Genomic DNA, 15,682 nt, shown 5'->3' with positions numbered 1-15,682 from the left:
TGAGAGCCCCTTTAGAGATGTCTGTACTTTTTCAACTGAACAGCCTAATCTGGTATTACTCATCGCAGTATCCACATCCTTAGCGAACTTCAAATGCGTCTCATCATTTCTCTGTACTTCAGTATACCACTTCCTTCCACACTTATTTTTCTGTACAATGCTATTAAACTTCAGTCTACTCTCCATCATTACTAAATTGTGATCTGAGTCTGTGTCTGCAACTCGGTACGCCTTACAATCCAACATTTTTGGAATCTCTGTCCGAGCATGATGTAACCGAGCTGGAATCTTCCTGTGTCTCCAGATCTTTTCCAAGTATACTTCCTTCTGTCAAGATTATTGAACAGAGTGTTCGCTATTGCCATCTGAAATTTATTGCAGAACTCCATTAGTGCTTCTCTTCTCTCATTTCTACTGCAAAGCCCATTTTCTCCTGTAACCCTTTCTTCTATTTCTTCCCCTACAACCCTACATACTGAATTACCCGTCCAATATCATCATATACTTCCTGTATCTCTTCCCCTTCTCCCTGTGACGTGGGCATGTATACCTGAATTATTGTTATCGGCTTTGGTTAGCTGTTCGAATCTGATGAGAACAATCCTATCACTGAACTGTTCATAGTTGCTTACTCTCTCCCTACTCCCCCATTCATATCGAATCCCACTTCAGTTGTACCATTTTCCGCTCCTGTTTTGTCGACATGTGTTAAGAGGGACAGTAAAAGATATACAATAACGGGTACTCCGGCAATGAATGAGCAGCGCCTCTGCACAGTCCCCGTGGACCAGGGTGGTGCTGCCGCTACTGGTTATCCTTTGTGTTTTACCGTCCTTGTTAGTAGACATTGATAGAACGAATAGCTCCCTGGACTTATCTGGAACCGCTGTACCCAATGGGCGAGTAAAATTCCGCTTTAAAAATCATTTCGTTCATAATGGGAAACAAACGGACGCTCTCTGTCCACACTGTGGGTCTCATGAAAGATGAGATGAACAATGCTTGTTTGGGCGGACTCCAGCAATACATTGCAAAAACGAATAGCAAAAAATCTGCCGAAACACGACAGAAAATGAGCCTGACCACTCTTAGGAGAGACCCCAATGATAAACCAGTACTTTACCAGACATTTAAATGTAACAAACAGTCACATCTCAATATTTTACCAGCAGAACAGCCAATCCTTATCGATGTTCTCTGTATCTCCCACTTTCAACAAGCGTAATTCATTCTTTTTACCACAGAACGGGTCAAAAAATTAAATATTTCAAATTAGAATGTCTTTATTATTTATCAAAGCACACATGGCTGTCTTATTGGTACTAGTGATCTAATTTACATGTTTAGGTGCAATTGTCAATGAGGATGGTTCGATCATTGTACCATACTTGGCATACGTGATGTAAGCCACAATGCAGCCTCAAATAAAATATTTCCGCATCTAAATTGTCTGTGTTATAGTTCTGTAGCTATATAAAGCTCATATTAGCTAAAATAATGTTTCAGCTATTGGAATAGTGCAGTTATTGTCTACCGTACCTTTGATGGACTGTAGACTCTCAAATTAAGTGCGACAATGTTGTTTCCATGTTGAACTGACTGAATTATTGTTCTATAGAACACAAACCGAGCGAGGTGGCGCAGTGGCTAGCACACTGGACTCGCATTCGGGAGGACGACGGTTCAATCCCGCGTCCGGCCATCCTGATTTAGGTTTTCCGTGATTTCCCTAAATCACTCCAGGCAAATGCCGGGATGGTTCCTTTGAAAGGGCACGGCCGACTTCCTTCTCCGTCCTTCCAGAGACCGATGACCTCGCTGTTTGGTCTCTTCCCCCAAACCAATCAACCAACCAACCATCTATGTTCCTGCCTAACCACTAACTCAGAAGTCGCTAACTCAGAATAAAACACAAGTTATTTAAATAACGTGTCAGCTGCTGGAGGAGGGCAGGTATTGAGTAACTTACAGTCGACGCCTAAAACAAGACTGGACTCTCAAATTAAGTACCACAGTGATATTTCCACGTCTAAATTGTTCTATAATAATAGAAAACTCATGTGGCTAAAAAGTAATATGCTGCAGCAACGGTTGACAATTGTTCTGTGGCCTAAATGAGGCTATGTTACAAAAGTGACGATGTACTGTTACTGATTGATTTCCTATGTGCTGTAGGGTACTGCTTGGAGCACTAAAATACCTCCAATATATGCTGGGATGACCACCTGGTGCCACTGGCAGCAACATCACTAGGTCAATTCGCTCACTGTAGTTTCACTAAAACATATCTACACAAGAATACAGTTTGTGTTGAACTTATACACCACTGCCAACACTCTTGCTTTTGTCTATGACAGGTGATATAAGATATATACACTACTTGTCATTCAAATTGCTACATCACGACGATGAAGTGCTACAGATGCGAAATTTAACCGACAAGAAGAATATGCTGTGATATGCAAATGATTAGCTTTTCAGAGCATTCACACAAAGCTGGCGCCGATGGCGACACCTACAACGTGCTGACATGAGGAAAGTTTCCTACCGATTTCTCATACACAAACAGCAGTTGACCGGCGTTGCCTGGTGAAACTTTGTTGTGATGTCTCGTAAAGGAGGAGAAATGCGTACCATCACGTTTCCGACTGTGATAAAGGTCGGATTGTAGCCTATCGCGACTGCGGTTTATCGTATCGCGACCTTGCTGCTCACGTTGGTCGAGATGCAATGACTGTTAGCAGAATATGGAATCGGTGGGTTCAGGAGGGTAATACGGAACGCCGTGCTGGATCCCAACGGCCTCGTATCACTAGCAGTCGAGATGACAGGCATCATATCCGCATGGCTGTAACAGATCGTGCAGCCACGTCTCAATGCCTGAATCAATAGATGGGGATGTTTCCAAGACAACAACCATCTGCACGAACAGTTCGACGACGTTTGCAGCAGCATGGATTATCGACGCGGAGACCATGGCTGCGGTTACCCTTGACGCTGCATCACAGACAGGAGTGCCTGCGATGGTGTACTCAACGACAAACCTGGATGCTCGAATGGCAAAATGTTATTTTTTCGGGTGAATCCAGGTTCTGTTTACCGCATCATGATGGTCGCATCCGTGTTTGGCAGCATCGCGGTGAATGCACATTGGAAGCGTGTATTCGTCATCGCCATACTGGCGTATCACCCGGCGCGATGGTATGGGGTGCCATTGGTTACACGTCTCGTTCACCTCTTGTTCGCATTGACAGCACTTTGAACAGTGGACATTTCATTTCAGATGTGTTACGACCCGTGGCTCTACCCTTCATTCGATCCCTACGAAACCCTACATTTCAGCAGGATAATGCACGACCGCATGTTGCAGGTCCTGTAGGGGCCTTTCTGGATACAGAAAACGTTCGACTGCTGCCCAGGCCAGCATATTCTCCAGATCTCTCACCAATTGAAAACGTCTGGTCAATGGTGGCCGAGCAACTGGCTCGTCACAATATGTCAGTCAGTACTCTTGTCGAGCTGCGGTATCGTGTTGAAGCTGCATGGGCAGCTGTACCTGTACACGCCATCCAAGCTCTGTTTGACTCAATGCCCAGGCGTATCAAGACCGTTATTACGGCCGGAGGTGGTTGTTCTGGGTATTGATTTCTCAGGATCCATGCACCCAAATTGCGTGAAAATGTAATCACATGTCCAATGAATACCCGTTTATCATCTGTATTTCTTCTTGGTGTAGCAACTTGAATGGCCAGTAGTGTGTATGCACACGTTCATACTCGCATGAAAACAGGTACAAATATGAAATCATAATGGCATATGTATATGTAATTAATTGTATAGAAAAACTGCTTCTCTTCTTCTTCTTTTACGGTATGAAATTGTGGTTTATTAACTGTGCAAGAGCACTCTGTACTTTATATGGCAATTTTTATGAGGTATGTGACACGTATTGCCTATTGAATCATTGGTTGTGTGTTAATGTATGCAGACCTTCTTGAATCATCTTCACAGATGCATAAATATGAATTATTGAATTTGTACGTTAGTTTCGCGTAAAATTAAAGATCGGAAGATAATAGTAACATGAATTTATTATGGAACTTTGATTGTATGTTATAGGAACGCAACATTCAAATTGTTTTCGTTGAATATATCTGGACTTGAACAATAGTAAATGGATGAATGTACAGAACTATTTCGAATTCACAGTATTTTCCACTGGTGTATAGGCAAAAAAGAAGTTCTTTCGAAGTTCGAAGCCACGGGTTGTTTAGACGATAGACCCCGTAGTGGCCGACCGAACACGAGGGGTAATGCTGCTGAGACAGTTCAGGAAGAAATGGAGACTGTAGCGGGTTCGTTTATGCATGGGAAGTCAGCGCTCGTGCAGTCGCACGTCGCACGGACATTCCATACATTACTGTTTGGTTGGCACTTAGGCGTACCCTCCGATGCTATCCGTACAAATTCCATCGGCATCATGAACTGTTACCAGGCGATTTAGTGAAGCGGAGGGCATTTGCGATGTGGGCGTTTCGAAAGGTGGTGGAAGATGACGATTGGTTGAGTAACGTATTGTGGACTGACGAAGCTCATTTCACGCTCCGAGGGCCTGTCAACGCCCACAACTGCAGAATTTTGGCTACCGAAAATCCTAGAACTGTCGTGGAAACTCCATTGCACGACGAGAAAGTCACGGTATGGGTTGGATTTACCACATCTACCGTTATCGGACCTTTTTTCTTCGAGGAAATGCGTGATTCTGGTTCTGTAACTGCTACCGTGACGGGTGAGAGGTACGCCGATATGTTACAGAATCGCATCATCCCCAGCCTGGCTGATAAACACCTGCTGGAACGTACGATGTTTATGCAGGATGGCGCTCCATCCCATATTGATAGACGCGTGAAAGATCTCTTGCGCACGTCGTTTGGTGATGATCGTGTGCTCAGCCGCCACTTTCGTCATGCTTGGCCTCCCAGGTCCCCAGACCTCAGTCCGTGCGATTATTGGCTTTGGGGTTACCTGAAGTCGCAAGTGTATCGTGATCGACCGACATCTTTAGGGATTCTGAAAGACAAAATCCGACGCCAATGCCTCACCATAACTCCGGACATGCTTTACAGTGCTGTTCACAACATTATTCCTCGACTATAGCTATTGTTGAGGAATGATGGTGGACATACGAGTATTTCCTGTGAAGAACATCACCTTTGCTTTGTCTTACTTTGTTATGCTAATTATTGCTATTCTGATCAGATGAAGCGCCATCTGACGGACATTTTTTGAACTTTTGTATTTTTTTGGTTCTAGTAAAACCTCATGTCATTCCAAGCATGTGTATGAATTTGTACCTCTCTATCTACATTATTCCATGATTTATTCAGTTTTCAAATTTATACTGACTTTTTGATCACCCGGTAAGTTCTGGTCGGTCGCGAAATGGAATACACACTCAAAATCGGATGAAACTTTGCACAGATGAGTTGAACAGTGTCTCTTGTATGCCCGTCGATCTCTTCACGTTGCACATTACGGTTCTGAGAACGTAAACATGACTAGAAAATAGTGTCACCCGCGAAGTATGGGTGCCTGTCGAAAGGTTCCACCTGATCTCATACAACCCCACATAACGTAACTGTAATGTATTTCCTTCTTCATGATAAATCACGGCCGCACTCTGCAGGGGCTACGAAGACTCTCCTTCAGTATCTTTCCGATGGGAAGCGTTTGATAACCCGCTATAACCCGCTATGCAGCCTGGATGTGGCTGTCTCTGATTTTCATTAGTGCTCGCTTGAACCGGTGGTTATGAAGACAACATTTTGGTTCAGACAACGAGCCGCAGACCACCTTAGAGAATTAGCGGAGAGCACAGGCGGCTGCCTTCTATGGGCAGAGTGAGGGAGAGCTGGTACAGTGGTATGACAAATATCTAAGTCGGAGTGACGACTAGGTAGGGAAATAGCTGGAATGTTTAGCAAACTGCTGCAAATAAAACACTTCTGATTTTCATTGATTTTCACCGTGGTTTCCATCTTGCGAGCGAAAAGGGCTTACTTTCTGGACAACCCGACTAAGAAAGGTATCGAGGGTGTGCAGTATATATACAGGTATATATGTGATTAAAATCATTCAAAACGAACTGTGTAGTTTTATGTCAGAGAAAATATCTGTTATAGGGTGTAGTCAAAAGCATAACAATGCTCGATTATTACCTGTATGAATGTTTAGTACTACTGTTCACTATGCTATTTCATCGAAGTGTCATGTTGTTTCCATTGTGTGACATCATAGGTCAGTCCCTGACAAGTGCACTTTAACCTGAAAGTTAGGTCAGTTGTATAATCCGCGTTTTGTAATACTGTTGAACACGTCTCTACGTATTTTGTTAAATAATGTAGACAATTTTATTCTGGTGCAAAGATCGAATTTCCGTTCATGATGAAGAATCGGTAATTGTTCTTGGGTACTACGTTAAGCAGTCCTTACGTGTTTCATACTCGAAATCTTTACATTTAAGTAATAACATAAACTAATTTATTTAGGAGCAAAGATGGAATTTTCGAGATATCGAACTTTTATATCTGTGTGGAACCTTGTCTATCAGTGTCCTTGACCGTGTTCTGTTTAAAATATTTGATGCAGTACAAAATTAAATTTTACACGCTTTCTTGTGGCTAAGTGATGGAAAATGTGTCGATGTTGGATAAACATTCAGTATGTCGAAGATCAAAAATAATTTTAGTAGTAAGGTAGTAATATTAATCTTCTTTTTCTTAATACATTATATTTTCCGCCCAAAAATGGTTCCCGATAAGTCCGGTTTTCGTAACGTAGCCTCATTTGCGCGAAAGATGAAGTGTCAGCGATTGTTGTAGTTTGTTATTTCATAGCAACATGTGTTTCACGCTTTTGTAGAACGATTTGGACTTGGAAATATTGCTGTGGTTCTTAATTTGTGAGTCCACAGTCGTATTTAATGCATCAGATACAAGGTACACAATAATTGCACCCTTCCAGAAACTGACACATTATTTTAGTTAATATGTGTTTTTTTAGAACAATAATATAGACTCTTCAGATGTAATAGTAACATTTAAATAACCATTATCTATGTGCTTATGTAATACATCTGATAAATAAAACAGGTTGTAGGTCTTGAAAATACTGGTAGTTACACCATGATATCAATATCTTTATGAATTTTAGATGTATATTGTCATGAACAAATTGTGTATGTTTACACATTTTTGATAAACTTTTAGATAAGGTGATAACACTTGACAAGCATATAATTTTAACTAACCTGTATTTTGTATAGATATATAACCATCTCATGGACAACTTAGATGTGATAATATTTACTTTGTGATTCCACCGGGCCTCACACCAAATGTTGCACAATGATGGCACTGCGCTCGTTTACAAGTGGGATGCACACAGAACAAAGCTAGTGACAGGCTGTTTTATTTTAATAGCAGATGAAATACAGGATCTTTATTGGAAGAGTAAACTGTGCTTATGAGTGTGTGTGTGTGTGTGTGTGTGTGTGTGTGTGTGTGTGTGCTGCCTCACAAGGCAGCAGTTGACTTTATTTCGCAATTTGAAGTTTTGCAGAACATCAATTGAAGCAAAACTCATCTCCAGCAGCAATTAATTTCTAATTCATCAATACAACACTGCACAAGCGAATGTTTAAGTATTAATGGCGAGAATGTTCACAATCATTCTCATATTTCATAGCCAATGCTACATAGTTACCAACATTTTAATGTCGGATGTCAGAGTAGAAATTTTTTGATGAACTTAAAAATGGTTCAAATGGCTCTGAGCACTATGGGACTTAACATCTGTGGTCATCAGTCCCCTAGAACTTAGAACTACTTAAACCTAACTAGCCTAAGGACATCACACACATCCATGCCCGAGGCAGGATTCGAACCTGCGACCGCAGCGGTCACGCGGTTCCAGACTGAAGCGCCTTTAACCGCACGGCCACAGCGGCCGGCTGATGAACTTAAGTCCATGTGCATCGAGATTGTGTTTTTTGTTGTGATCTCTGTGTATTGTATGTGTATTATTGTTATGACAATGTAATGTTCTATAATACACTGATGCACTATCCCAGTGTTTTTTCTTGGGATCTGTACTTATTATGCTTGTTCAAACTCCCATAAGAGACATACCATTTGTTGGCTTAGCTGCACCGTGAGTGATATGTTTCCAAGAAAGAGGCTTGGCTTCAGATGGAATTGAAAAATAACGCCACATGTGTATTACAGATAAGAAGATGCGATACATACTGATGGGTGGTTTCGTCTTAATTGCCAGTAAAATACTGGGCAATGATTCGTGGAGATGGCAGGGGAGGGTATGTGTGGTGAGAGGGGGGAGCGGAAGAGGGGGGAGGACATGACAGATTGATGCTGTCCCCACCCTACTGTCCCTTCCACCTGCCGCCGCCTGAGGAAAGGCTGATCTGCGTATTTCGTCCCAAATCAAAATTGCATTTCTACTAAGGATGTTAAGTAACACGGTTGGATAAGAATTAATTTTGGATGTTGTAACCACTCTATTGCTGAGAGGTACCTAGTGTAAAAGCTGCCGTGTAAGAAAACAACGAATGTGCAATGCCTAATTTTAGTAACTGTTACACACACCAGTTCAGGATGCGCACGTGCGCACTAAAGGGTGATACTGTGAGTATATTTGCTTGGAAAATAGAGAGGGCATAAAAGAAATAGAGAGTGAGGAAAAGAGAGAGAGACTGAAATGAGACGAAGATTAATCGATGAGTTTTATAGCGTGCGAGCATGTATAGCTTAGAGATTTCTAAGTAACGTTGCAGAACTGTTGTTACAAATAGTGTTAAAATACTTAATACATTGGTTTGATTTCAAAACAGGCTGAACATCGAAATGTTGGTAATCAAAAAATGAACTGAAGCTCTTTTATTATTAACGTACTAGCTACAGTAAAATTACGCTCTCCGACAAAAACGTTTGTAAATTCCTTAGTGTAACTACACTGAAGGGCCAAAGAAACTGATACACCTGCCCAATATCGCGTAGGGCCCCACGAGGACGCAGAAGTACCGCAACATGACGTGGCATGGACTTGAATAATATCTGAAGTAGTGTTGGAGGGAACTGACACCATGAATCCCGCAGGCCTGTCCAAAAATCAGTAAGAGTACGAGGGAGTGGATATCTCTTCTGAACAGCACGTTGCAAGGCATCCCACATATGCTCAATCATGTTCACGTCTGGTGAGTTTGGCGGCCGACGGAAGCGTTTAAACTCAGAAGAGTGTTCCTGGAACCACTCTCTAGTAATTCTGTACGTGTGGGGTCACGCATTGTCCTGCTGGAATTGGCCAAGTTGGAATGCACAATGGACACGAATGGATGCAGGTGATCAGACAGGATTCTTACGTACGTGTCACCTATCGGAGTTGTATTTAGACGTATTAGATGTACCATATCACTCCAATTTCACGCACCCCACGCCATTACAGGGCCTTCACCAGCTTGAACAGTCTCCTGCTGACATGCAGGGTCCATGGATTCCATACCAATACACATCCATCCGCTCGATAAATCTGAAACGAGACTCGTCCGACCACGCAACATGTTTTTCCAGTCATCAACAGTCCAATGTCGGTGTTGACGGGCCCAGGCGAAGCGTAAAGCTTTGTGTCGTGCAGTCATCAGGGGTACACGAGTGGGCCTTCGGCTCCGAAAGCCCATATCGATGATGTTTCGTTGAATGGTTTCTCATTGACACTTGTTGATGGCCCAGTACTGAAATCTGCAGCAATTTGCGGAAGGTTGCACTTCTGTCACATTGAACGATTCTCTTCAGTCATCATTGGTCCCGTTCTTGCAGGTTCTTTTCCCGGCCGCAGCGATATCGGAGAGTTGATGTTTTATCGGATTCCCGATATTCAAGGTACACTCTTGAAACGGTCGTACGGTAACATTCCCAGTTCATCGCTACCTCGGAGATGATGTGTCTCATCGCTCGTACGATGACTATAACACCACGTTTAAACTCACTTAATCTTGACAATCTGCAATTGTAGCAGCAGTAACCGATCTAACTGCTCCAGACACTAGTTGTCTTATATAGGCGTTGCCGACCGGAGCGCCGTATTCTGTCTGTTTGATTACAAATGCTTTCATCAGTTTCTTTGGCGCTTCAGTGTAAATAAATTTGCATGCCAGGAGGCTCTCTCAATAGCAGTGACATACCACAAATTTCATTTTCGACTTAATTCGAACGCAAACTTTCATAGAGGCATCAACCAAAGACGTAGATGTTCTGTTATGAGAGCAAGATGTCCAAAAAAACGAAGAAGTAATAGAGAACTTCATTGGAGATTAATTTTGTGTTTTAAAGTCACAGGACATTGATGTTTTGGAAGTGAGTCGAATTAATCATATTTTGCGCTGTTTTCAACTTTCCCTTTGAACTTAATTTCTTTCAACACAGATCATAATACACATAAAATTATGTGTTTTGTGCTTTTCCTGCTTTTCGTTATGGAACTCTGCGTCCGCTAAATTATGAGGCGTTGTTCCTATTCTCAGCTTTCAGCGTCAAATTAATCCATTAGCTTTTTCCATGAGTGGCTACCTGACATTCTTGATGCCACAATGTGGTATAATATGTCAAAAATTTCATGACTGCACCTTGGATGTTTCGGGACAAACCGAATTTATGCGCTCTGTAGGACGTCACTTTCGATATAAAGGACATTTTGAATATTGATTAGAGATAATTTTATTGATTTAACAGCTGAAGAGCACTGAACTGGATCTTGAATCAGCAGCGGCAAAGTGGTAGGAGGGGAGATTAAAAATAAAGGAGAGCATCGTCAGACCTTTATGAAAAACAGTTACGTTTTGAAGATGTGAGAACGTATCACCAAAGTTGCAACGCTTGATTTAGTTAAAAACGTGTGTCTTCGTTTAATAATGAGAGTTGGACTTATATTTCCGGGAGAATAATAATCATTTTATATTTTATTATTCTTGCAATAAAAATTTATGCATTAGTTGTGTGAATTACTTGGGGCAAAATCATAAAATTACAGTCAACAAAATGATTTACAGGACCCTACAACTTTCTGGAGATGGTCTGTACATCGAGCACTCAAGGGAAACAAGATGCTAACATTCCAGTACCTGAAGATTCTACTGATCCAGGAATCGAGTCAATCATCCAACAGGTCTGTAATTCATTCGCACCAGTTATTCTTTTTGTAATGAAATCATCTTCACAACTTCTTAGCGCGATTATTACTTGCTAAAGAAGTTTAATATTAATTTTGATCCGAAAATAATGCTTTAAACTGTTGGCTGTGGTGAGCAGGAGTACTAGAGGAAGACTGAACCAACATCGTTGACTTCATCCTGGTATTTTATCGACCTCTGGCTAAATGTAGATCAAAACATAGCATAGATCCTGATACAGTCAGTCACGACTACACAAAGATGGGCTATGATATTGACTTCCTTATTCTCCTAAATGGAAATTTAGTACTATAAACTGTTTAGTTGTTTGTAAAGTTTCGTACTTCATTTGTATGTGTTGTGGTTGACCATGCTGGCTCGTGCTCGTGTTATAACAAACTCTGTATGGCACCAATCTTTATAGGTAATGATAATATTACATAATCACGTGACAATGTTACGTAGTTCAGTGGAGCTTCCATTTATTATTAAATGTAAGACATACAGAATAGTGCCAATGCTTTCCTAGTACTCACGATGGCCTCGAAGATTGAGATATGGACGTCAGGAAGGAGAAGCCCCCACATAAGATTTAGCAATCGTTAAATCCTTAAACTGATCCCTCATCACTCGGCAGTACAATGCAGTGAAGGACCCATAAGTACGAAGGTGTGCTGAAAAGTAATGCCTTCCGGTGTTCTATGTAAAAACTCTTAAAGCTTTTTAAATAAAACAAAGATTATTAATATTCTACATCTTTATTCTTCAAGTCTACATATTTATTTCTCAACACAGGCGCCCTGGTGACGTGCACATTTCTTCCAACGAGACACCAGTTTGTTGAAAGAATGTTTGACTTTGCTGACGGAGCCACAACCTCACCCCTGCCTGCACCGATTCGTCACTACCAAAGTGAAGTAATCTACGTCTTCGTACATACATTATGTGATCAAAATTATCCGGACATTCACACAAACATACCCTTTCTCAAATTAGGAGCATTGTGCTACAACCTACTGATAGGTACACCATATCAGCGACCTCAGTAGTCATTAGACATCGTGGGACAGCAGAATGGGGCGCTCCACGGAACTCACGGACTACGAACGTGGCCAGGTGATTGGTTGTCACTTGTGTCACATGTCTGCACGCGAGATATCCACACTCCTAAACATCCCTAGGTGCACTGTAACCGATGAGATAGTGAGTGGAAACGTGAAGGGACACGTACAGCACAAATCGTACAGGCCGACCACGTCTGTTGACTGACAGAGACCGCCGACAGCTGAAGAGGGTCGTAATGTGTAACAGGCAGACATCTATCCAGACCATCACATAGGAATTCCAAGCTGCATCAGGATCCACTGCAAGTACTATGACAGTTAGGCGGGAGATGAGAAAACTTGGATTTCATGGTCGAGAGGCTGCTCATAAGCCACACATCAGGCCGGTAAATGCCAAACGACGCCTCTCTTGGTGTAAGGAGCGAAAACATTGGACGATCGAACAGTGGAAAAACGTGGTGTGGAGTGACGATTCACGGTACGCAATGTGGCGATCCGATGGCAGGGCGTGCGAATGCCCAGTGAACGACATCTGCCAGCGTGTGTAGTGCCAACTGTAACATTCGGAGGTAGTGGTGTTATGGCGTGGTCGTGTTTTTCAAGGAGAGGGCTTGTGCCTCTTGTTGTTTTGCCTGGCACTATCACAGCTCAGGCCTACATTGACATTTTAAGCACCTTCTTGCTTCCCACTGTTGAAGAGCAATTCGGTGATGGCGATTGCATCTTTCAACGCGATCGAGCACCTGTTCATAATACACGGCAGAGTGGTTACACGACAATAACATCCTTGTAATGGGCTGGCCTGCACAGAGTCCTGACCTGAATCCTAAAGAACACCTTTGGGATGTTTTGGAACGGCGACTTCGTGCCAGGTCTCACCAACCGACATCGATACCTCTCCTCAGTGCAGCACTCCGTGAAGAATGGGCTCCCATTCCCCAAGAATCCTTCCAACACCTGATTGAACGTATGCCTGCGAGAGTGGAGGTTGTCATCAATGCTAAGGGTCGGCCAACACCCTATAGAATTCCAGCATTACTGATGGAGGGCGCCACGAACTTGTAAGTCAGTTTCAGTCAGATGTCCGGATACCTTTGATCATACAGTGTGCATCGCAAGCTACCCGTCCCACTACTTATTATATCCTTTCCTGCTCTACTCTCAAATATAAAGAAAAACTACTGTCTATATGCCTCCATACGAGACCCAATTTCTCTTGTCTTCGTGGTGAAATACACGTTGGCGGCAACAGAATCGTTCTGCAGTCAGACTCAAATGCCGATTCTCTAAGTTTTCTCAATAGCGTTTCTCGAAAATAACGTCGCCTTCACTCCAGGGATTGCCCCTTCCCGAAGCATCTCGGTAATACTTGCATGTTTTCGAGCCTACTTGTAACAAATATAGCAGCCGGCTTCTGAACTGCTTCGATGTATTCGATCCATCCGTCATGGAGTGAACCCCAGACACTCGATCAGTACTCAAGAATGGGCTGCACTAGTGTTCTATGCGCAGTCTCCTTTACAGGTGAACCACATTTTTCTAAAATTATCCCAACAAACCGGTCGATCTTTCGCCTTCTCTACTGCAGTCCTCGAAGATGTTCTCTAAAATTTGGAAAGAGATGAAAATCTGGTGGGGGCACGATCGATGAGAGTGAAGCAAGGCGTCGTACTGCTACAGTTGTCGCTGGGCTTGTGTTTAGTCTGTCATTGTCATGCTGAACGAGAGGTTGCTCCACGTGTGGACGAATTCTTGAAATTCAAAACTCGATTACAGCACTCTGTTTCTCACGCACCGACGTAGTTACGTTACGCACTATCATTTTATACATTGCAATTTGGAGCCCTCTAGCGGGGAGGAGGGGGGGGGGGGTGGCGTGAAAAATATAGAGACATGAATAATAAAGACGTAGAACACTAATAGCATTTGTTTTATTTAAAAAAGCTGTAAGAGCTTCCTTATAAAAAATTCAGAGGCGTTACTTTTCAGCATGCCATTGTAGGTGTAGCTATAGTACAGTATTAATGTGTTTATTGTGTATGTGTATTGCTGATGATAAGTAGGAATTACTGAACAAATAATAATAAGTTATCTATTTAATTATTCATCTTCGACCAAATGGCAATGGAGTGACCTAGTGTTACAGAACACAACGTTTCAAAACCGTACAATCATTAGTTTCACATCTGATCAGTTTTCTTCACATTAAGTTGCCAGAGTAATTAATTGTTGCCCTAGAGAAAATAATAAGTGACTTAAACTTCAAATTGAAATTACACATTTAATTTGAAAACGACATTGAATTAGGGCTAAGATCATCAACAATTTAGAGTTTGCGCTTGTAGGAAATATGTAGCACTATTCAGATCCAGATCATTGCTTAATGACCCATTGGTTCCAGCAGTCCAGCCAAAACAGGTAATACATTATCACTGAAATTATTTCCACCCTTCTGTATATGTTAAATGTATATTTAAATGATTTTTGTTCAATATGCATGGTATTAACGCAATTCGGAAGAAACCAGAATTTTTTGCGTTATCTGCTATAGTGGACTGATAGTCTGGTGCTTATTAAAACTACGTACACAACATGTCTCAGTACTACATACTTTCATTTCTCAGGCTGTACTCTTGTAATCGAATACCACGGTCAAGAGTAAAATAGTTTCTTTCTGATTTACTATCCTGTGGCTTTATTGCATCTGTTATATCTTGGCTGTTAACCTAAAAGAATCCGACAAATGGAAAAAGAGACCCGTATTCGATTTAGAATTTCAGATAGGCACTCATTTTCAACTTGGCACCAATGGTCTACACAACGTTACTTAGCCAACAGTATTTTTCTTCCCCCATTGTGGAGGAAATCAGGGGATGTAAAAATCCAAGTAAGCCTAGGGAGAATCAGGGTAAAAGTCAAGCGAAAGACGTCGCCAGTGTAATTGCTTTTTTAATTGAAATCTTTGTCATCCTTATGAGCGTTTTTGGAACCTTAAATCCAACCGCTCCACATCCATTATCACTTTCGACCGGATTATACGACCAAAAAATGAGTGATTGAAGTGGTCACAGACAATTTATCCTGTGACTCCCATACCACGGGGAAGCAGGTCTAATTACTCTGCTGAGATATTTGTGGTTGAAAGAAGAGGTTGTGGTTGAAAGATAGAAGTGAGAGAACGTCATTCTTGGATCTGAAGCTTTTAAAAAAAATCATGAGATCTTAATACATCTTACACAGCATGTCATATCCTCTGAGGATGACCAATGTCATGGGATAGCGATATGAATATATACGGGTAGCAGTAGTATCGCGTACACAAGGTATAAAAGATCAGTTCGTTGGCTGAGCTGCACAGTGCCAAGAGAGTGCTGAGAAT

The 15,682-nt window shown here is 42.0% G+C and overlaps 1 protein-coding gene across 1 annotated transcript in view; it reads left to right on the top strand.

Moving 5' to 3' along the window:
• Positions 1 to 15,682, top strand: part of LOC124595505 (solute carrier family 22 member 7-like) — a 206,026-nt gene that overhangs the window by 36,924 nt on the left and 153,420 nt on the right. The window contains exon 2 of the mRNA XM_047134268.1: positions 11,120 to 11,235. Within this exon, the coding sequence (XP_046990224.1) occupies positions 11,140 to 11,235 (96 nt within the window). The 5' untranslated portion in view covers positions 11,120 to 11,139. The remainder of the gene's footprint in view (positions 1 to 11,119; positions 11,236 to 15,682) is intronic.

The sequence above is a fragment of the Schistocerca americana genome, chromosome 2 (genome assembly GCF_021461395.2).
Source record: "Schistocerca americana isolate TAMUIC-IGC-003095 chromosome 2, iqSchAmer2.1, whole genome shotgun sequence".
Lineage (NCBI taxonomy): Eukaryota > Metazoa > Arthropoda > Insecta > Orthoptera > Acrididae > Schistocerca > Schistocerca americana.
Note: the sequence above shows the minus strand (reverse complement) of the source record. Positions and strands in the feature narration are given on the sequence as shown.